This window comes from Mytilus galloprovincialis, chromosome 6 (genome assembly GCF_965363235.1).
Source record: "Mytilus galloprovincialis chromosome 6, xbMytGall1.hap1.1, whole genome shotgun sequence".
NCBI lineage: Eukaryota > Metazoa > Mollusca > Bivalvia > Mytilida > Mytilidae > Mytilus > Mytilus galloprovincialis.
The window spans coordinates 63765684-63790064 of NC_134843.1; the positions used below are offsets into that span (position 1 = coordinate 63765684).

Sequence of the window (24381 nt, forward strand, 5' to 3'; positions counted from 1 at the left end):
ACAATGTTTTAGATTTTAATGAGAGAAATTTATGTATTACTGAAAAATTATTACACCAGGGTTTTCGATATCACAAACTAGTCAAAACATTAACTAAATTCTATCATCGGTATAAAGACATCATTCGTAAATATAGCTCAACATGCAGACTTCTAATACGTTCAGGTATTTCAGATCCAATTTTTTATGGTAATATTCTTTATAAAGCACAAAGGTATCAGTATTCACCTCAGAAACTTACAAAACCTTTGAATAGACTTATTAAGAAGGGATATAATTACGATACTGTTGTCAAGTCATTAAAGATTGCATATTTTGGCGTTAATATTGAGTCACTGATAAGGTCTTTGCATCGGAACTAAACACATTTATTCTAAAAACAGTTGTTGGCATGACACGGGTTATGTTCTTCTCATATATTTTATGATGGTATGATACTAAACCCCTAACGGGAAGGATTGTGCCTGATGTTCATATGATGAAATCATAATCTTTCAGTCAGTTTAAGTCTGGAGCTGGCATGTCAGTTAACTGCTAGTAGTCTGTTGTTATTTATGTATTATTGTCATTTTGTTTATTTTCTTTGGTTACATCTTCTGACATCAGACTCGGATTTCTCTTGAACTGAATTTTAATGTGCGTATTGTTATGCGTTTACTTTACTACATTGGTTAGAGGTATAGGGGGAGGGTTGAGATCTCACAAACATGTTTAACCCCGCCGCATTTTTGCGCCTGTCCCAAGTCAGGAGCCTCTGGCCTTTGTTAGTCTTGTATTATTTTAATTTTAGTTTCTTGTGTACAATTTGGAAATTAGTATGGCGTTCATTATCACTGGACTAGTATATATTTGTTTAGGGGCCAGCTGAAGGACACCTCCGGGTGCGGGAATTTCTCGCTACATTGAAGACCTGTTGGTGACCCTCTGCTGTTGTTTTTTATTTGGTCGGGTTGTTGTCTCTTTGACACATTCCCCATTTCCATTCTCAATTTTATTTATTTTAGATATGTGGATAATCCAGTCCTTTTTCGTCATGTATCTAAAACTAATGTATCTTTAAAAACTTCCTTTGGCGGATATTTGCAAAACAAATGTAATTCTAAGGGAAAATGCTTAAAATTTGACTTTTTACGAAATAGGAAGATTGAAATCATCATGTTTTTAAAAGAATTTGGCCAAAAACTTAAGAAAGCAGGTAAGTTAAAATTTATTTAACTTTAAAATTCAACTTACAAGGTGTTTCCCTATATGCAAACAAATCATGAACAATATCCTCTTGCATATGTATAATTGTTTTTAATCTTTCTATTTTGCGATTTTCCGTCATTTTTAAAATATGATCGTACATGTATATAGCAATTATACTATGGTTATGCTTCCGATTTAAAACGAAAAAGGCCGACAGAGTAGATAAAGTCCATTTGTACACGGGCAGACGCCTAAATACATGTACAAATCACCTATATTATATGCGAACAAATTGTTCATTCGACATAGGAATTGGCATATTGACATTTTTATTTAAGGGGCTAATATAATCCTATTGTATTGGCTGCCGTCATGATAAGGCAAAATGGCCGCTATTAGCAAACTAGCAAATTATCCCAAATTTTGCCATGATGAAAAGGAAACAATTTTTAATATCATATTAAGTGTAAAGAAACTTATATTTATTATAGTATCATTATGTACAAAATAGTGTAAGTTGCTGTGATGCTTATTATGAAAGATGATATTAAAAATCTCTACAGGCCTTTTTGTTAATCATGATATATTTTTTATTGATGAAGTTTCAATAACAAACAGTTTTTCAAGTTTAGAATAAGTGCCTGTTGTCGTCTGCAAACTGCTTTAAAGTGATTCATAATCATTGATATTAATTCTTTTTATGTCAGGATCACCTTTTAATTTCAAAAACTGAAATTCAACACCGATTACAAATTTATATTCAAAATTACGAAGACAAGTGTCCAATGTTTTTAACACAATTTGATGCGTATCAGTATCGAATATAGTAATTCAACACAGATCAAAATAGAAGTTGCGTTAAATGTCTCCGTATCTGCAATCTCTTTCCTCATATCAAAACTTAGAAAAGTCATCAGAAATTATAACACAACTTAATGAACCTCAGTTTCAAAGATAGTCGTTCAACGTATTTACATAAATAATTTTCAAATTGCAGAAGAAAATAACAATTGTAGTAAATCAAGAACCTTTTCAAAATCAACAAACAATTGTCGCTTTATGCGGCCGTTTCACTTTTTCTCATTTAAATGTTTTCTCCTATCCCTTTTGCAAACGCGAAAACGAGATATTGAGAAGGCGAAAAAAAATTGAGAAATTGAGAAATCGGGAAATAAGGAAATCGAAAAAGCAAAGACAAATTCCCCGAATTCTCTTTTTTTCAGTATCTCCATTTCGCTCAGTTGATTTTTCGATTTCCCTGTTTCCCGATATCCGGATTTCTCGATTACGCGTGAAAGTGAAAGTGAAAGTAAAAGGAGAAAACGCGAAACGGCAAAATTGCCGCATTCGGCCACCATAACTTACACCTGTTTTGTACAGTTATAACAAAGGCAAATTCGTAAAGTCCTTTCATGTAAAATTCATCTCAAACGAGGATTACTTATTCTATGCACTGTAAATTATCTTGACCATTACATGTCAACTTTCAATAGCTGTAAATCGAAGTCTTAAATTACAAGATCAGCTAAAATATAGGCGAATGTCTTTTTTTGAATGATTCTTTAATCGTAAATTCATTGTGCTAATAATGTTCCTTCATCCAAGCATATCTTGGATGTGCGTGAGGTAGGTCATTCTTAGAATATGAGCCTGAGGCTCAAAATTAATAAAATAGCTTTACTTGTTTGTGAGGGGTGAAGCATACATGTAATATCTCTGTTTAAAGAAACAAACTATAACCACCAGACCATAGATGGCCAATGAGTTTGACCCTAGTTTATTAGCACCTGTTACATAATAACTTGTCATAATTTACAGTAAGTTTGTGTCGACCATAAAAAAACATAGGAAAAGGGTGGGTCTGGCTAATTATCCTTAGGGTGGGAAGTAATTACGTTAGAGCCTCATGCTCATATTCTAAGAATGACCTTCATCCTGCACATCCAAGATATGCTTGGATGAAGGAACATTCTTATTCATATTTCGACTTCGGTCTCAAGTAATGAATTAGCTGGTTAAAGTTAAGACACAAACTATTTTTTTTTACACAAATGGTACATTGAACAAAGCATAAAAAAATCACTAGGTCATCCAGGAATTACAGTACCGAAAATATTTACTTCCCTGTTAATCACTTAAATTTTTTTTCACATGTCCAGTAAAATACATTTGTAGCTGTAGCCAAAAAGTCTTTAATAGAACATCATGAGGCTTAAAAGTCGCTTATGGAGAGGCCCCTCTAAAAAAGTGAGACTTAAAATTGTAATATCAATGCCTGCTTAAAGTTGAAACTATACCAAAAATTGCATAAGAAATAAAACAGACAAGATGTATGCCTCACATCTTTGTATGCAAAACATAATTAATCATGGTCTTAATAACACAAAATTCTGGTTTATAAAAAGGCTTGAACAACACATTAGGTGGGCAAACACCAGGTCTTGTATTTTGCAAAAGTTTCTTTATATGAAAAACTATAGTGCCATGTCCTTGACTAAAATACATTAAAAAGACATATAATGTTAATCTACAGCTGATCAAGATTGAGCTCTGGCAGCTGTAGTCAATGTAACTAAAGACACAAGTTTTAAAGTCAAAGTCTTCAATGTAAATTCCTCTATTAACAACTAAAACTATTTAGCACTTAATTCACCTTCCAAGTGAAAGAGTATCTAGCACTTCACTGGCAGATTCAGGTTTAAGTAACCTTTCAACATATGGTCAATAAAAACATATTAAGTAAAATCTACTCCAAAGAAGGATAAAGTCTGTTTCACCATAGATAGGGTAGTATTTAACACTCAATATAAAAAGAACACAGTTTCTTAATTGAATACTTTTCAGATGGTAAAAACGGAATAGGGTTTCTACTTTTAATTGCCACTATGTTCAATCTGTAAAACTTCTAGATATATGATAAGCATACAAATTTTCTTTCCAGGAATATAATGAGCTGTGTAAAAATGTATCATTTTGAACACCAAGCCCAAATATTTGCAGCAAGCCTGTCAAGTGACAATGAGGTCATGCCTCCCATTTCATTAATATAAGCTACTGCAGTTGTATTGTCATATAGAATACCAATATGGCAAGACTCTTTGTGTCTAAAATATGAAAAATATAGCCAACAATTCTGTATTTAATAAGAAATGATAGTTCCGATAGGCTCCATCTACTCCCAGGAAATTGTCCTTCAAATTTAGATCCCTAACATTCTAATAAGGCATCTTATTCAATCTAAATATTCTAAAAAATATTTGGATAGGTGTTATCGGATTTTCATTTTCTGATTTAACAATAAATGTTAACCCACCAAAACATATCAGTTTTTGACTCTTGTGTGATAATTATTTCAGAGTTAAAATCCCGCTATTAACTATACTTCAACTTTATTTCTCTCCATGTTTCTATAATGGAACTGTCCCACAGATACTGCATTAAAAGCATGTATCACAAGACCAACAAATTAATGCATGTACCACAATAAACGATGCAAAACATCTTACAATTACACATTTCTGTTTAAAAACTTTTCCAATGGAGATAATTTTGACTCATCTTTTAGACAAATCTTGAATAACTCAGTATCAATAATAAGACCAACAAAAACAATGTGTTTTGAAGGAATGAGGATAAACTTCTTATAATTTATTCTGAAACCAAATTTATCAAGCTTCTGCACCAAGTTTTCTGTAATCACAGTAACAACTATCTTAATTCTGATCCATAATAAAAAAAAAAATCATCAATGTTATATAAACATCAATTTTTTTCGAAAAAATTCAGACTCGTTTAAAAACCTAAGAAAAAATTCTTGGTGCAAAAGCCAATCTAAAATAAAGAACCTTTTCCACATGAACGGCAAATATTTCTTGAAATTATCATGATTATTATTTATGCTAAAGCTTAAAATGCATCTGCGATATCACTTGATGTAAGATAATCATCCCTTTGAATTACATCTAAACAAATGATACATGGTCCAGGCCTGCTTAAAATTTTGTTTAAATTTTTCGAATTGATAAACAAGCCTTAAAGACCAATCTTTCTTAGGAACTAAGAAACTTTTGGAAATAAACTAATGATACAATGATTCAACCTCTTTAATAGCTCCATTAGCTATCAATGTTATGACTTTTTATGAAATATTTCAACCTTATGTAAAGGGAAATGTATTTTCTTTTAAAAAGATGAACCTTGTGGCATAACATCAAATTCAATTTTATAACTATTCATCATTGTATCTTATATCCATAGATCATATGGAATGTTTTCCAACTCAAAATAATTAAGTTCTCTCAACTGATCTACTAAAAGAAAGATTTTTTTGTTAGAACCCTCTCTTAGAGTTGTGACCCCTTTGAGATCCTCTGTTCCCTATTTGCAAACCTCTCCCTCTGCCTCTCAATGAGGGGAATTGCCATCCACCCTGTCGACCGACTGAGCCTCTGGAGTTTATAGACCGATATTGGTATCTCCCATAACTGTTGAGAGTACTATAATTGTTAGACCTAGACCCCCTTTCAAGGAATTTAGGATTTGTTATAGGAATCACACAGTTCCTTCATTTGTTTCATGTAATCAAAACCAAAAGTGATGAATCCACCGAAACATCAGAATAACAAAGTGGTAAAAATTCATTTAGATAAGGTCGAAGAGTTGAGCGTATCCTTTGTGTTAAACTAGAAAACTTTGATCTATCAAACAAATAGAATCTAACAATTAATTATGTGTATTATTAAGATTTAATGGCGCATTCTTACAACAAAGATTAGCCAACTGAACAATAGGTGTCAACCCCTAAACAAAGTATCACTGTGTTTCCTGCATCTTTGAATCCACATTTTGAGCGTTTAGGCAGTGTCATTCATATCTCCTTATTTACCCTAGATTTTGACGATTCTCAGGTTGAAAGTATTTCTCCATTATCAACTTGATACTATCCTGATATGATTTTACTAATATGGCAGCAATAATAGTCTTACAAAGACCAGTCGAAAACTTATACCCAGTTTCTACTCTGTGTTCAACACGAGTGGAGATACAAATAAACTGGACCATTAATCTCACTAAGAGGAGACCTAAAGGCATCTGAACAACCTAATGTAGGATCAAAGGAAGTATCAGCTGGGGCTGGACTTTCATCATTCCTAGTACAAACTCCAGGAGAAGATACATGTACTGTTTTATCAAAGTAGTCCAAATTAAGATCTTGAACTGAACCTTCATTAAAGTATGCCTATAATGACAAGGTCGAACTATAAGGGGATACAACAGCAGGGTTTTCTAGAACCTCTGCTTTAGTCGAAGGCCGGGAAACTGTCTCACACCTAATGGTTCTTACAATCTCTTTACCACCTGTATTTATAAAACCTAAGTTAATGTATCAATGCCCATTGTAAATATGCTCACTTTATACATCAAAACTACTATCTCCTCTGGAGAAATTCCTAAAAGAGAGATTTTGCAGCTATACCAGAAGGACTGTACTTGAACTTTCTTTTGACAGGTTTATGTGTTTTGTCACTTGCACTGACACTGCCTTTTAATTCTACCAGGTTTATTAAAACTACCATTAGTTTTTCTATCAAATTCATCATCTTTAATTTTATCAGCAACCTCATTAATGACAACATCATTTTCATCATCTTGCAAAACGAATTTTATGCATTTGTATTATCAAATTCAGCTATTGTATTAAAATAATGTTTACATGTACAGGTAAAACAAGTGCAAATTCTGGAGAGTACAAACGACCTTCAGGTAAAAAAAACACCTGTTATTTTCTACCTGTTCAACAAACAGGAGTATTAAAATGAATAAAGTAATAAATAAGCCGTACACCGGAGACAAAAACTTTAATGAATAAACTTGTCATACATCGTAGACAAGAAATTTCTAATTCATTTCCATTAACACTTGTCATACATCGCAGACCAGAAATTGTTTATTCATTCACATCAGCACTTGTCGTACATCGTAGACAATATAAATATAATTTAAGTAACTTTCCAACTTCCGAAATTTAAGATAAACAAAAAATAACTAAAATGAATTAAAGTGAAGTGTTGTGTTCACTTCACACCCTCTAGAAAAATAATGACATGTTATTATTGAACAGGTGCTTATATACTAGGGTCAAGATCACTGGCCATCTAAGGTCTGGTGGCTATATTTTGTTTCTTTAAACAGAGATATTACACGTAAGCCTCACCCTTCACAGAGAAGTAGAGCTAATTCATGACTTGAGACCGAAGGCGAAATATGAATAATAATGCAATTTCACAAACATCAGTTGTATCGAGACTTATTAAACGTGTTGTTTTCAATTTTTTACATCACTGGGTCGATACCTCTGCTGGTGGACTATCAGTCCCCGAGGGTATTATCAGCTCAGTAGTTAGTGCTTCGGTACTGACATGATTTTACAAACTTTACTAAAATTGTCCGTTAATAAATTTTGAAATTATTATGAAACTAAGGTTTCAACTCCCTCAGTCAAAGTTTACTTTGAATGAATTTGGCTATTTATTTTAGTTTTGTTTTACATATAGCTCTTCAACGATTTTCGGTACTTATCTTTTTTCGGATTTCAAATGTTTGGCTTTAAGCGTTCCTGATGAATGTAAATCCAGAAAAGCGCTTCGGACACAAGAAATTATTAAACGCGTTGTTTTAAATTTTTTACTGATAAAGGATTTTCCATCATTATACTGACTTGATACTCAAACGCACCAAACGAATTGATAACAACTGTCATATTCATTACTTGGTACAGACAATTTCTTATGTAGAAAATTGATTAAACCTGGTCTCACTTGTATGACAGTTGCATATATATATATAAAAAAAAATATGTGGTATGATTGCCAATTAGACAGCTCTCCACAAGAGATCTAGACCAAAATGACACAGAAATTGACAACTCTAGGTCACCGTAAAGCCTTTAACAATAAACAAAGCCCATATCGCATAGTCAGTTATAAAAGGCCCCGAAAATACAATGTAAAACAATTCAAACGAGAAAACCAACGGCCCATTGATGTTATTCATTTGTACAAACATCGATGACCAATCGATGTGTGAAATAATCTGACTTACGTAATATGCAAACATGTCAAAATATAAGGATACAGCAATTTAAATTACTATAAAAAAAACAAATATGCATAAAAACAAACCACACTAGCCAGGATGAAAGACAGGAACATACGAATTAACCACAGCACAATAACGAATATATACAGGATGAACAATTACCGAGCCACGTTAAATAGACACTTCAAAAAAATTCTCAACAGGAAATGATTTACAAAAACAAAAATACAATAATATAAAACGTTATAAAGACGAAAATCAACGCTAGTACTTAAAATCTTGGCATCAAGACTGTCGTATATTCTTTGCGAAGTTGATACGTAATATTTATCAATTTTAGAAAAAAAGACGAGACGTGTTTTGACATACTTCTGGTTCATCAACTTGCTGCTCATTGACGTTTTGCAATATCTGATTATCATCTGCAAGCTCTAGATCACCGACGGAGTTGGGATTTGTATATCACATGTGCAGGTGAATGTGGTATTTGGTACTAACACGTCTAAGGTGGAGAAAATTAATATTTTCAAAATATAAATCGTCTCGTGTGTTGTGGAATCTAGTACTGAGATGACCGCATATGTCAAATTCGAGGTATGAGTCAACAATGAGGCATAAGAAGTCGTGTCCTTTCCTTCTTTTATTTCTAGTTCTGGAAAATATTTAATGGATTTTTGTCGACTATATATCTGGATGCAAAATTAAATGATCTGACATCTTTGATTTTGTTGTGTTTGACAAGTGTCTGAAGGAACTCCGACTAATATGAAAATCAGAGGGAGATAGGCAAGGACATGCGCATAATTCGTTACCATATGAATGACAACAATTTGTTGAAAATGTCTACCTCCAAATTCAACAGATATGTTGTCAATAAGAATCTCCAGCATACTGATCACTTTTACCACCGTTGCGCATGTTATCCATTCTCTCTTTTAAAATGTTTAACAAACTATACCGTGTGATAAATTAAAAGCGCATGGTACCATTTTCATGTTAAAAAGCATGTGGATGATTACCGTGATACGATTTTTCAATTTCATATACGGAATGGTGGTATGCAGGGTTGAAAAATCAAAGCTTACGTAGAAATAATTTCGGAGAAAGATATCAAAACTTTTCCTGAAGCTGTTATGAGTTTTTTTATAATCCACATATGGTTAATACCAATATGCAACACAATATTCAAATTATTTCTGACGACCCCCTTAGATACATGCAGTATCTTTTTTTTATTTGCTTGCGTTGAGCAATGCAGATGAACCGGTAATGTGTCGTTGTTTGTACGAATTTTTGTTTAAGCCTATGGATCCAATACAAACAAGGCAATTTCAACGACCTGCTGCTCAATGTAATATTCATTGAAGGTGTGATTCTCTTAGGGACGACATAAAAATCAATGACTGATAAACAACTGAATGCAAATAGTTTGGGTGGGGGTCAAAATTGCTGATTAATTTACATCGATTTTATATATATATCCCTATTGGTCAATCAATTTTTCCCAAATTAAGTTAAAAGGGGGTAGGGGGTCTGTGAAAAACACTATATGAATTCATTTATTTTTTATCCTACATCGATTTTTTTTATGTCGTCCTCTACAAGGCACTCGCAAAAGTACGATCTACATACATAGACAATATCATTTGAAACTTTGGCAGGAATAGTAGCATACTTATTGTGAAGAAATGTTAGACAGACATTTTACAGTCTCTTTATTTCGAATTTTAAACTTATGAATGTGACTTTTTATGTGTGACCCGATTGTTTTCCTGACAAAGTGTCCAGTTTCATTTCTTCTCGATTTTGCCCGGGCTCTAGCGTAGTCCTGAATGAAATCCATAATCAGTTTGAAGTTATGATTCAAATTGATGTGTTGAGGTTCTTCAAAATTAAGACCATGAGATAACACATTCTGGAGATGTTAATTTTGAGCTATGTTTAGATCCCCAGTAATAACAGGGTCAGAAGGGCTGCGAATATTATGCGAGTGGGAACAGTCAAACTTCATAGGGCTGTTTTTGCATTGTTCTTCATCAACGTCCTGTATTGCTTGATTAGAGTAAAATACTTAAGATGCAAAAGTTTTATGTAAATTTAGAATACAATAGGAACAGACTGATTTTTAAAATAAAGAGGAATCTCGGATATTACCTCCTTGTACTGTAGAACGTGGCTGATGTTGATTCTTTTATTGGAAAACTGAATTGTTAGCAATTTCCCCTTTTCCTCGTGTACAGATTCCGATCTTACTGTTCAAAAAGATGGAAGATTTTAGGGGAAAATGTATTATGAATCCTTTTCCATTTTAGAACATTTTCAGGCACTGAAACCGCATGTAAAAAACATTACCAGACAGTGAAAAAGTAGTTTTAATGTTATGTTTACATAGTAGTATATACACTTAGCATTCAACTTCATTTTTACACTACTTTATCAAAACATTCATACATGTCCAGACGTTTCATTTTGATCGTAATGTGTACTACGTTGTAGACGTCATTGAGTTTCCATTTATGGGTTCAATGTTAATCTGACCTGGCTCCAAGTAAGCATTGTCTGGTGTTAAAATAGAATTGACCGGTTCTAAGTAAGTATTGTCTAATTTCAAGTAAGTATGGTCTTGTTTCAAGTTGGAATGGTTTAGTTCCAAGTAAGTGTTTTCTCGTTTTAAGTTTGTATGGTTTGGGTCCTCAAACACATAATCTGCTGGTATTGTCGAATAATGACTATACTCTACATGGTCTTGTGATGTGTTATATACATGCACCTCTCGTCTGTTATAATCCAACCCTTCATAATCTCTATAGATAATAAAAAATATATAAAGTATTCCATTTTATTCCTGATTATTACTGATCAAGTATCAAGATAAGGTCGCCAATGATAAACAGTTGAAGATTCTGTGTAAGTTCGATTATCAGGTTTGGTAATGGCAGTGTGATAACTCTTCAACTTTGTACTTGTTTTGCTTTATAAATATTTTGATATGAGCGTCACTGATGAGTCTTATGTAGACGAAACGCGCGTCTGGCGTACTCAATTATAATCCTGGTACCTTTGATAATTATTTACACCACTGGGTCGATGCCACTGCTTGTGAAAGTTTCGTCCCCAAGGGTATCACCAGCCCAGTAGGCAACACTTCGGTGTTGACATGAATATCAATAATGTGGTCATTTTCATAAATTTCCCATTTACAACACTTTGATATTTTCGAAAAACTAAGGATTTTCTTATCCCAGGCATAGATAACCTTAGCCGTGATTGGCACAACTTTTTGGAATTTTGGATCATCAATGCTCTTCAACTTTGTACTTGTTTGGCTTTATAAATATTTTGATATGAACGTCACTGATGAGTCTTGTGTAGACGAAACGCGCGTTTGGCGTACTAAATTATAATCCTGGTACCTTTGATTACTATAAACATTGATTTCAATATAATGCCAATTACGTTATCATGATTTTGCTAGACCATAGCAGAGTTGTTGTACTAGACCAAATAGAAACGTGACTGTGCAATCATGGTTGTACTAACATATTTGTAATTACTTGCACATTATCACAACATTATGCCTAAATAATCATTAGCGTTCTACTTTTTATAATAAACAAGTGATTAATCATGGGTGTGTCAGTGATGACGTGACCTATTTGATTCAACCAATATATCAAATTACTTCAAATGTATTGCTGTTTTTTGCATATTGTGTGTCAAATATTCCATACTTATACACTAACACACAAATTATTAGAGGGAGATAACATGATGCTTTGCAAAGACCATCAAGTGTCTGATCACCAATATCTGATTCTTACATACTTTTGATTTTTTAACCCTGTATGTTAACATTGCCTAACTAAAATTTTAAATTGTTTGTATGCACATTGAACGACAAATCTATGAGACGTATAAAATTTTCTGACGTCAGACACACAAATCAATGAATGTGTTTGTAGATAAGTGTTTTTGTGTTCTGTTAAATTGTTCCATTTAAAGTTGTTATACGATGATAACTGATGTACCCATATTCTGACTATTTTTTTCATTGTGTCTGTTTAGTTAACGCATCAATGTAAATATAACGGAATTTGATGAGACTGTCATCAAAGTGAAAGGGTTAGCGCTATAAAACCAGGTCTAATCCACCATTTTCTACATTTGAAAATGCCTGTACCAAGTCAGGAATATGACAGTTCTTGTCCATTCGTTTTTGATGCGTTTTGTTATTTGATTTTGCCATGTGATTATGGACTTTCCGAATTGATTTTCCTCTAAGTTCAGTATTTTTGTGATTTTATTTTTTGATATGGTTTATTATTCTTGAAATTTTATTGTAAGTTCAGCATTAAATATTTTTATTTTGTCTCTGTTATTTATTACTGACCTCGTGTCTGCTTTTATTTTTTTTATTAAACGTGTAGTTTTTTGTGAATGCTCTATTGTTATTTTATATTTTTTTAGATACACCAATTCTAATATAATTATCTGACATACTTGTATTTGTTTAACAAACGTACCTGTCACGATCTCGATGTGTACTGTAATCTGTAACAAATAATAACATGTAAAATTGTTCCAGTACTAAATTAATCACTATCAGTTATTCTTGATATGCTCATAATTATAAATTAACTTTTAACAAAATGTTGAATTTTTGAAGTACCAAATGAATGTTTTCCTAACTCAGAAATAGATGACCTTTGCTTGGCAAAACGTTTAGGATATTTTGTTCCGCAATGCTCTTCAACATCGTACTTGTTTTTTACCTCTTTTACTTTTTTGGATTAAAAAGCCACTGATGAGTCTTTTGTAGACGAAGCGCTCGTCCGGCGCAATTACAACATTTCATTCCTGGTATCTATGATGAGTTTATTTGCTAAATCCTGATAAAAGAGGGGCGAAAGATACGAGAGAAACAGTCAAACTCATAAATCGAAAATAAACTGACAACGCCATGGCTCAAATTAAAAAAAACCAAGACAAATAATAGCACAAAAAATACAACCAAACATAGAAAAAAAAGACTGAGCAACACGAACCCCTCAAGAAACTGGGGGTGATCCCAAGTGCTCCGGAAGGGTGAGAAGATCCTGCTCCGCATGTGGCACCCGTCGTGTTGCTCATGTTATTTCAAACCCAATAAATAGCCTATTTCGGTAGGTCACATCTATGAAAGGGGAAGGGGCTTGTAGTTACGACGTAAGGAACATATACGAGTTTATCTATGAAACGGTTATTCAATAACGGTCAACCAACTCGTGATGGCGTCCGTAAAATTTACGAAGGGATGATTTCAACTTCACCATTTGGAACTTTTGGTTTAATAAATTCCTTGTGAACAGCAACCATCTATCAAGGAAATCCTGATGGAAATACAAGCACAGGAATATGGAATCAATTAGGAGATATATATATCCGTCAGCATCTCTTTTGTCGTAAAGTTTTGTTTTCTGTTGTATCCTCTATCTCTAATTCGATGGGAGAGATGCGCTAAGCATAGTCACAAGATTTTGAATTTATTAAGTGCGAGAACATTATCTATATAGTGGAAGGCAAAGTTTAAGGATATTGCTAACCTCTTATCGTTCTTTCTAAGAAGTTCCTGTAAGAAGCTAGCCTCATAATAATAAAGAAACAAGTCGGCAATAAGAGTGGCACAATTGGTTCCCAATAGAATGCAGACAGTCTGTTGAAAAACACGTCCTCCAAACGTAACAAATACATTGAAATATGTTTTCAATCAAGAAATCAAGCATCTTGATAAGGTCAGTTTCAGAGCTTTTTTTGCTTGAATCGGTGTGATCTTTTACAAAGTAGGATGTACTCCTCCCAAAGACAAGATACTTGTATCTACGTTGGTCATTCTTTTTTTTTATGAAACGACGCAGTACCAAATCTTTCAATTTTTTTTTAGTTTAAAATTGGGAATACTTTTGTAAAGTGTAAAAAAAGTCACCTCTAGAATATGCAGTTTCACAATAACTTTGAAGCCCGACTTTGATCGCTGATAGAATAGATTTAAATACTTTAGAAAGAGGTTTCGTGGAGCACTTGGAAGACCCAGCAATATCTCGTTGTTTCTAAGGACACTTATGTAGTTTAGGTATCCAATACAGTGATGGAAGATTAATTTCTTCAGATAATATGTTATCTACTGGCATTTTTTAATTTAAATACATATTTAGCAGAAATTAACGTTTTGGTTATAATGTCTTCTATTTTGTATACTATTTTGCTAATATTTTGATTCAAGCAAACTAATGAGTTTTATGTGGTCGTAAAAGTGTTTGACACCTCAAATGTTAAGCCTTTTATATCTTTAATGAGTTTCATGTCAGGTTTACTCATGATTTATCTTGCAATAATAGTATGTCTGCTATCATTAACCTATTTCAGCATTTTAAATCATTCTTCGATTGTAAAGAGTGCGGTCCTACAAAACTAGGTTTCAATAACGAATATGCAAACAGTAAACCAGAGGTACCCTTTACTTAAACTTATGGTCAATAGTTCCGTATTTGAATTCGAGTTAGAACTTTGCAGTCAGACGGAGTTCAGGGGCGTCATATCGCGGTTTACAATGTTCAGCAATATAAACTGATTATTTAAAAATAATGATAACAATTTCAATATGAGATAAATACAAATGAATAAAGTCTATAGATAAATGTAAACTTTATCACAAAATAAAAAATAAATTCAATTGTAACATACAATAGTATAATCAGAAAAACTATACTAAAACTTCAGCATAGTCATCAGGTTATATCTATTAGTTTATAACATGTATAACGAGATATTGAAAGATTATTATCATTGTACTCTTGATACTTTATTTGTAAATGATACCAGTATTTATCAACTGCTTAGTTATAATGAATCAAGAAAAACCGAAAAAGAATGAGAAATAATGTCAATAATAAAAAGAAGAAAAATTAAAAAAAAAAAGATTTCTACATGAAAAATGATTATCGGAACATAAACACAACTCAGCTATCTCCTTTAACAATTTACAACTTAAGGAGCTAACAACTATCAATCCGGAGAAAGTGGTTGCACTCCTGTTTTGGTTAGGTTCATGTTGATAAATCTCTCGTGTTCTATGTAGTGCTTTGTTTTGTAATTGTTCGGCCCTTCGCAGCTTTTTTTTTTTTTTGTAATGGCTTTGTAAGTGTCCGTGGATTATAAGTATGAGCTTTGAATGGCCTTTATTATGTTGCGTCTCACTTTGATGACAGATGGCAAATAAATGAAGTGGTGTTTTTAATTGATATGAAATTGAACTGTAGATGATATTTGAAAATTAATTCCTTTACCTGCATTATCCTGCCGGTTGGAAATAGCTGTCTGTTGGGATACGTACTTGCTTCTAAAATGGCAGTTAATAGAATAACATCTGTATACATGTATATAAGTAGTTAAATGGTTTAAGTTGTCAAATAAAAAGCATCAGTCAATCTGATTGATAGGATTTGATTTTGCCAGTTTTTCTAGACTTTCCCCCTAAATTTTGGTATTTTTTGTTTCACTAACAGGTTAGACGTACATGATTTCAAATAGTTATTGTTTTTATTTACATGATATATTTGTGTCATGTATTCGCTGACAACTGTAGTATTTCCGTTAGAAAGTCATGATTACTAATAGAAAACTAAGACCAAATATCGAAATCGCTTTTATTTTATTGTGAGATCAGGTTTTCTTTACACGTAATTATACGATAGATAAAAACCAATGTTTTTATTTTGAAGACAATAAATTTTAATGCGGAATACATTTAAAACATTATAAATGTTAAGAGCTTTCCGATATATGTACTCACTTTGCATTATCTTTCTTTTTCTCTCGACCTAAACACATATATGCCGTATTAATGCAAAACAATTTCTTTACAGAACTCCCTTCTATCGTTCCGTGTTTTTAATTATTTGTGGTCGGGTTCGTGTTGCTTAGTCTTTAGTTTGCTAAAATTTTAATTTTGTACTGTTGTTTGCGTGTTCGTCTTATTTTCTTCGTAGCAATGGCGTTGTCAAATACAACCAGATGTGTCAAAGCGACACGAATGGCCCCGTCCCATAAAGTTGAAAAATCTGCAATTTCAATAACACATGTGGACACAAAATCTGTATAACTGTGATTTTCAATAATTTATCAAAGTCTAAAGCCCGTAATTTCAGCAAAAATTAGCGGAGCGGAACAAAACTTAAACTTGATCTGTAACTCATCGTGAGTAACTCACATACCAAAAATCAGCCCTATATCTGAAAGCGTTTAGAAAAAAAAGTCTGTATAATTGTGATTTTCAACAATTTATCAAAGTCCAAATCCTGTAATTAAAGCAAAAATTAGCTGAGCGGAACGAAACTTAAACTTGATCTGTAACTCATCATGGTTCATTCATATACCAACAATCAGCCCAATATCTGAAGGCATTTAGAAAAAAAGTCCGTATAACTGTGATTTTCAATAATTTATCAAAGTCCAAAGCCCGTAATTTCGGCCAAAAATTAGTGGAGCGGAACGAAACTTAAACTTGATCTGTAACTTATCATGGTTAACTCACATACCAAAAATCAGTCCAATATCTGAAGGCGTTTAGAAAAAAAACTCCGTATAATATCGGAATTTCGGAATTACAGAATTACGGAATAACGAAATTACGGAATTACGGAATTGCGGAATTTACGGCCCCGTATTGCGGAATTTCAGAATTTCGGACAAGGGTAAAACTATATGGCACCGACAACTTCGTTGCGGGGCCATAAAAATCTAAGTCTAGATATTTGGTACGTCTGTTTTATAGATTCTTTTAAAGCGTATTTGAGCTGAAAAGACGAACATTTAGCTTAAACTGTTTAAAGTATAGAAACAGACAAAATGAACATATTAATTCAGAAGTAGAATATTGAAAGTTTTGTGTCATAGGTCTTGCTATAAACTTCGTTATCAAATCCAGATATGACATATTTCGTTGAGTAACTATAAATGTCGGAATCATCATTGCGGAATCATACTGGTGTCCAATTTTTGTTTGAGAACAATTAAAACAAATAAAATGATGTAACACAGTAGTACCAATTGACAGCCAGAAAGAGAACAATTCCTACCACTGAGCAATTTTAAAGATAGGACATAAAGAAATATTACTTTGTTTAAAGCTTAATTATAACACATTCATTGATATGATGTACAATTTGCCTTTACAGAACCTAAAGGCCTATGAGTAATCTCATTGGATGTACACTTAATGAACATAACGTTACGTCATTGGTTAAAATTCTATTGGTTATTTGGCGCAACTTTTTGGAATTTTGGATCCTCAATGCTCTTCAACTTTGTAATTGTTTGGCTTTATAAATATTTTGATATGAGCGTCACTGATGAGTCTTATGTAGAATAACGCGCGTCTGGCGTACTAAATTATAATCCTGGTACCTTTGATAACTATTAATTATTACGGTTTTAACCAATTATAACTTTTTGGTGTACGCTTTTGGAAATATTACTTAGAATGCATTAGTTTTGGAAACTGCGAATATAAGTAAATAAAGTTACTAAATATGATAAAAAAAAAAGCAAACATGTTACTGATAGGAAATACATAAAGTACATTTCAGTAGGGAACATACCTCTTCTGTATAGTATCATCACAACAAGTAAAACAAATAGAACCAATACTGCCAAAATTCCAATCACGACATAAATTATGATATTGTCTTCGTCTTCATCTGCAAATTATTATTTGATTTTTTAAAGTTTTTTCAACGATTTTATTTAGTTTCATTTCCAATAGCAATATACAATATATAATGTTAAAGAGATTTGCTAAGTGAAGCATATATGGTGTTCAATATTATGAAACATATGATATTAGAGCGCATTTTGTAATATGATTGTTTCGTATTGAATGTATGGACTTTATCAAGTGTTGTTTATTTTTTATTTTTTATCGATACCGCTGCTGGTTGACTTTAACTTCCCGAGGATGTCGCTAGCTCAGTAGTGAGTACTTCGTTACTGAGATGATTTATAGCTTTTTAAGATATGTTTGTAAATAAATTTAAAAATTCTTTTAGTTTAAAAAAAAATATGAAAAAACAGGGGGGTTGGCCTATTCCATCAATTCTAGAGAAAAATAACGGGGGGTGTCACGGAGTATGACTATATATTGTAGAGGAGAAACAGACGCAAGGTATCGTGTGGCGCTATGTTCAAAAATCTGAAACTAAGTCACAAAATTTTGAAAAAAAAAGGAAAAACAGTGCGGTTGGCCAAATTAGGAGTCCTACTTTCAGATTTTTGAACATAGCACCACTAGATAATTTACGCAAAAGATGCTCCTTTACAAGACCTATATAGTAATACCCTGTGACTCCCCGGGCAAATGTGTATGTTAGTTTAATTAAACAATAACATTGAAGGTACTATTGTATTACAGGGAAGGACTACTATTACATTTTTTCTAAATTAAAGTCGATGTATTGGTGGTCTTACACCTGCAAATAGTCCGTAGACAGATGCATATTTACTGTGGTACTGAATATTAGCCTAAAAAGATATGTAACTTGATTTTTAATTAATGGTTGGGATAAATACAATTTCACGATAGAGTTGAAATTGCAAGATATGGACGGAATGTCAACCTTTTTAAACATTTTTTCATTTAACGGTAGTTGCTGTCTTATTTTTGTTTTCGGTTTCTAGATACATCAGCTTATTGTACGCTTGATTATTGTTTGGTAGTTATTGTTCGCTAGCTTCAGCCTGGTCCGAGGTCTCATGCTATAGGACTAGAGTTTCGGAAGTCATAGAACTATGATACGATATTTGTTTTGCCCATTATTTGATAAAGTATATAAATTTCTAAATGAAAATATTACAGCCCGTAACAGAGTAGTGATCGAATTAGCGTTTCTTTGCCGTCAGAATAAGTTACGTTATCGACAAATTTATTTCAGAAGTGACATCATTTAATTTTCTTCATCGACAAAATATTTTATGTCCAACGTGTAAGTTTTCATTGTTTAAGTCGAAGTTTTTTTTAACACAGTAAAACATTTTTTATAATCAACCTTTGTCATTGGCATTTTCATTTTTACGGTAAAGGATCAAATACGAGATCTCCGAAATTTCTATCATTTGTTACGAGGAAATCATTATTCAATCGAACATATGTCTTTGTTCATGACACATATTATGAAATACAAAGGAGTTGAAATGATCAAAAACTTTCGAACTGACGGAAACAAAAATACATAATCTAGAATGTGTGTTCTGTCATAAACAATCATTATGGCTTCGTCGTGCGAATGGACGAGATCATGTTACATGTAACTGATCATAGCTGTAGAAACAGTTGGTGCGACCTCGATAAAATCTTTATCAATTTAATACAAGCGATAAATATTCATGACTACAATGATAATGAATTTATTGGAGTCACATCCACTGTTTCTACTGTAAACATGAACTCGTCGGTTAGTGCAATGAAGACACTTTTAAAGATTGAGATTGTTGGTTTATTCTTTACACCTTCGAGGTATTAAAATTATTTCAGTATTTATCTAATTTAAAAGTTAAATTTATTTTCAAATCTCTTCTGTTTAAAATTGTCAAAATTTCCGTTTAAGATTTCTGTGGTAAACTATCTATTCTCTTCTTTATAGAAGTATAGATCTGCTGGTTATAGATTTTTTTATAACTTTCATTATTGTGATGACGCGCTATGAAATTCAGATTAATTTATAAATGAAGTTGTATATAAATTTTTGGTCATAAACTTAAATCTTTTAAACAGTTCGACGAGTGCATCAATGTTACAGTAGTCTGTTTACTGTAAGTTACTAAACTTGGCCCGATTCATCTGTCATTTATGGAAACTAATTCAGCACTTTCTGAGACATTCATTTTTAGTTCACCATCAGACATGGAGCTACATTTGTAACAAAAGGAAAACTCTCAAATTAAAGAAATTTGACATGATATACTGAAACTTTCTTATAATCAATTTTTTTGTGAAAATGAAAAATACTTAACTATTATCAGACTTGGAGCCAACTACATTGGAATGTAATTAACTAAATTACACATTAGATTGCAAAATTTATCAATTACATGTACACATTACACGGTTTTTGAAATGTAATTAATTAGATTACAATACCTTTAATAAAGTAATTAATTAAACTACACATTACTTTTTATTAACAATATTTATTACATGAATATTATGTATTTATAGCATGTGTAAAATATTCATGTAAGCTTACAACATAGTTATAGCATTGCATTTGATCATTATTAGTATTTGCAATGTTTTGTCAATTAGTCTGCATCTCTATGGTTTGAACACTTTGTTTCGACAGGAGCTGGTGTGGCAGGTATTGCTTGATCATAAGATATGTTGATAGAAGAGGGAAAGTGAACCTATGAACTTGCCAATACATTTAGGGGTGCTTTACCAACTCAGAAATAATTTTTATATGAAAAATGAACAAAGCACTCCGTATTTCTGACCGTACGTATTTCCTGTTTTGCAGAACGTTTTGCATCTCTTGTTGATATCGGGAAAGGGTTCTCTCAGACACGACAGCGTTCATATGTCGTTAAAACTATTTTTTAGAAGACCATCAAAACAGCGACCGTAAAGGCGCTTGTCGTTAGAAACATGCGTTAAAATTGCGCACTGTTGAAGGGCCAAGTCACGTCAAAAACGTCATACAATACAGGTACTTACCAACAGGATTAACATTAATGGTATTTGTATTCACAATGTTACCAGTTACAGCATCAATGCCCCGGCAAACGTAGTTTCCACCATCAGACTGTTGCACATTTGCTATAGTCAGAGATTCATTGACGACTGTGCCGCCAGAAAATCGGGAATTACCGGTTATATTCAGTTGAAGTTTTTCTTTAATCCATATTATTTGAGATGCAGTACCTTGAGTAACATCACACTTTAGAGTAACCGAGGCCTGTATATTTGGACTATACTGGGTTACGGGAGCGTTAATTGAAATAGGTTCTACAAATAATAAGCATTACAACTAATGTAAGTGTTTGTCTTGCACATATCAATGGAACAGCAACCAAGCTAACAGTTGTGAACATGCAGATAAGTTCCAAATAGATTTTCTGTTTACCCTTCCTTAGCTTATGAGATTGATCCCGGTTTTTGGGACGATTATTGTGAGTTTGTTTTAGATTTATGAGTTTGACTGTCCCTTTGGTATCTTTCGTCCCTCTTTTAGTGTTGTTCATTGCTTTTTCTGTATGGTGTTATATATATACTTTTTTTGAGTTACATGTTGTGGCATTGTCAATAGATATGAGAAGATGTAAAAGTAAACCATTATAGGTCAAAGAATGGCCTTCAACACTGAAGCATTGACTCACAATGTGTAAAACCTCTCAAAGAGGAATTTAACAGTTAAATCTATATTTAAAGAAACGAAAACACTAGTGAACCACAGCAACAGACGATAAACCTCTGAACAACAGTTTTTTCCCTTATAACAGAGCCAAACAAAGGAGCGGATTTGAACGTTATTTCAGACACCAATCTTCATCCTAACCTGTTTTCGAAGATGAGTTTACATATCCCGTTTGATACCTCACAATCAACCCAATTTTGTGATTGCTTCAGTCTAAAAGATGGGCTAGGAATTCGTGTAACAAATGTCACGAATAACTATAAGCTTAAAGGGAAGACAATAAAAAAAACTAAAAGTTTACTTTTTTTCAATCAATAATGTACTCGAAATTGTATCATAAATTTTAAAGTTCTAATGGATGATTAGATCCATTCACTTGTATGTAAATATAGTTTTTCTCATTTTCGTAAGTACTACAAATGTGGCATTTATTCATGATTACGAGAGTTAAAAGATTAAAAAATATGCGAGAGTAATCAATACAGTTTCAGATAATTCTCAGTCAAATAATGGTATTTAGATTAAGACATGTAAGACTGTAAATTTAAAATTTTGCAAAACCTATCCTTTCGCATACCTTTCGTAAATCTAAAACATTTTTCAAATGTGTGTGTCTTTTTAAACAGTAACTATAAAGTGTTAACAAATGTGTATCTTAACTTGTTATACTATTTGAGTGTCTGATACCTTAAGCTTGCAGACTTGGTTGGTGAACCATACATTCTTATCAATGATTGAGAATGTAGAAAAAAAACATTTAAACTATTACTTCCAATGCATAATGATTTTTTTTTGTTATGTGATACTGCTGTGTTTTTAATTTTGAGTGTTAGTCTAGTTCCCCTGTAATTTTAAAAAACAAATATTGAATTTTTACAATGTCTTACAGTGTCTTTCATTTTTAGTAAATTATGAATACTAGTAGCAAATTATCAATGAAAATGTGATAAAATACATTAGAATAATGCCATCGTCTAACGTGTTGACGGTCAATACTAGTCTTAATTTATTCATGTGTTCTCTGCAATAAATAAGCTGTTAATATTCAAATAAAAAGTACTCACGAGATACAGTAATTTGTCTGCAAACTGTCTGTGGAGTATTGCCTAATGTGGTTGTATGTGTAACATCACAGCAAATGGTATCCCCATTGTTAACAATCACTGGGCTCCAAGTAAGGGTACCGGTCACATCATAGGATTTTTGATCTAATACAGTGGAAGATGTAAACTCAGTAGTAAACTGAGTATTATTATTTTTATTTTTCATGGTCATTACACCAGCTGGATAGCCATTGGCAGAAATACATGTCCATCTACCTTGTTGTCCTGGTGTTAAAGTGGTTGGTCCAGTCAAAGTTGGGGATTCTGGTGAAACTATTCAACATATATAAACATACAAAATCAATATAACACGATTGCATATCGTATTGAACAGATGGAATAGCTGTTCCGAAGCGCTGCTCTAATCTTAAGTTTATTCTTACTTTAGAAAAAAATGCTGGAATAGTCATTCCTGTAAGACACATGCACTTTAACATGTTTAACAAAAGTAACTGTTGCAAAAAACAATCTGATGAGAATGTTTGAAAATACGAGGGAAAGTTATATATTTCCCCCATAGAACTATTTCAACCATGTCTGTTTATCAGCTTTTATTTATGAACAATATCTTATAGTGTACATAATCATGTCGGTGTACTTATTCTATCCATTAGAAGATGTTATGCAACTCCTTTCCATTGGATGTTATATTATTCTCGACATTAATTGATTATATCGCTTTTATAAATCGCTAAAATATGCTGAATTTCAATGAAAAGATACTTAAATTATGTTTGCATTGCTTAGCAATACAAACATTTCTTTTTTTAAAAGTAATAATGCAATGTCAGTTACAATCTGACATTATACATTTTCGTCTTCTTCTTCCTAGTACATGAAAGATTCTGATACCGAAGTGTGGAATATCTTAGAACAGTAGTGCTATGTAAACGAAAATGGAGGTCTAAAATTGTGATATATATATATATATATAAAATGATTGCCACAGTCCAACTTCAAATTTATTGTAGCTTCATGTTAAACAGGCAGGATCTTCCAAATGTTTAGGCAGAGATACCACCTTTTAAGGATGACGTGCAAATTGACTCCGGGAGATCATTCCATATTGCAATAGTGATTGGGAAAAAAGACTTAAATTAGTCTTTACTAGTATATAAAAAAACAAAACTTAAGTTGTCCTCTAGTAAGCCTGTCCGATTGTTTCAGGACGTCATTAGTGACTTCAACCAACCCCAAAGTAAACCTTTAAATCGAAACAAAATTTGCTTTTGTTCTGCGGGATTGCAAGTTTTCCCATTCAAGACGTTTATCATATCAGTGACAGATCCTGATGACCTATCGTTATCATCATTAAAAAGTGAAATCACAAAAATACTGAACTCCGAGGAAAATTCGATAGGGAAAATCCTAATCAAATGGCAAACTCAAACGCTCAAACGCATCAAACGAATATTCCTGACTTGGTACATGCGTTTTTTAATGGTGGATTGAACCTGGTTTATAGCTAGCGAAACCTGGTATTCCAGACGCAACGAATTCCATTTTATTGACAACGTGAACTCCTATCGTGTTGCCTTACGCTGTATCTG

General features: G+C 32.6%; 1 protein-coding gene across 1 annotated transcript in view; it reads right to left on the reverse strand.

The window, feature by feature from the left end:
• Positions 1-10649: 10649 nt before the first annotated feature.
• Positions 10650-24381, reverse strand: part of LOC143080083 (uncharacterized) — a 45116-nt gene continuing 31384 nt past the window's right edge. Inside the window, exons 3-9 of the mRNA XM_076255759.1 lie at positions 22793-23104; positions 21029-21319; positions 17922-18020; positions 16115-16142; positions 15609-15661; positions 12810-12837; positions 10650-11090 (exon numbers count right to left, since the gene is read on the reverse strand). Of these exons, the coding sequence (XP_076111874.1) occupies positions 10772-11090; positions 12810-12837; positions 15609-15661; positions 16115-16142; positions 17922-18020; positions 21029-21319; positions 22793-23104 (1130 nt within the window). The 3' untranslated portion in view covers positions 10650-10771. The remainder of the gene's footprint in view (positions 11091-12809; positions 12838-15608; positions 15662-16114; positions 16143-17921; positions 18021-21028; positions 21320-22792; positions 23105-24381) is intronic.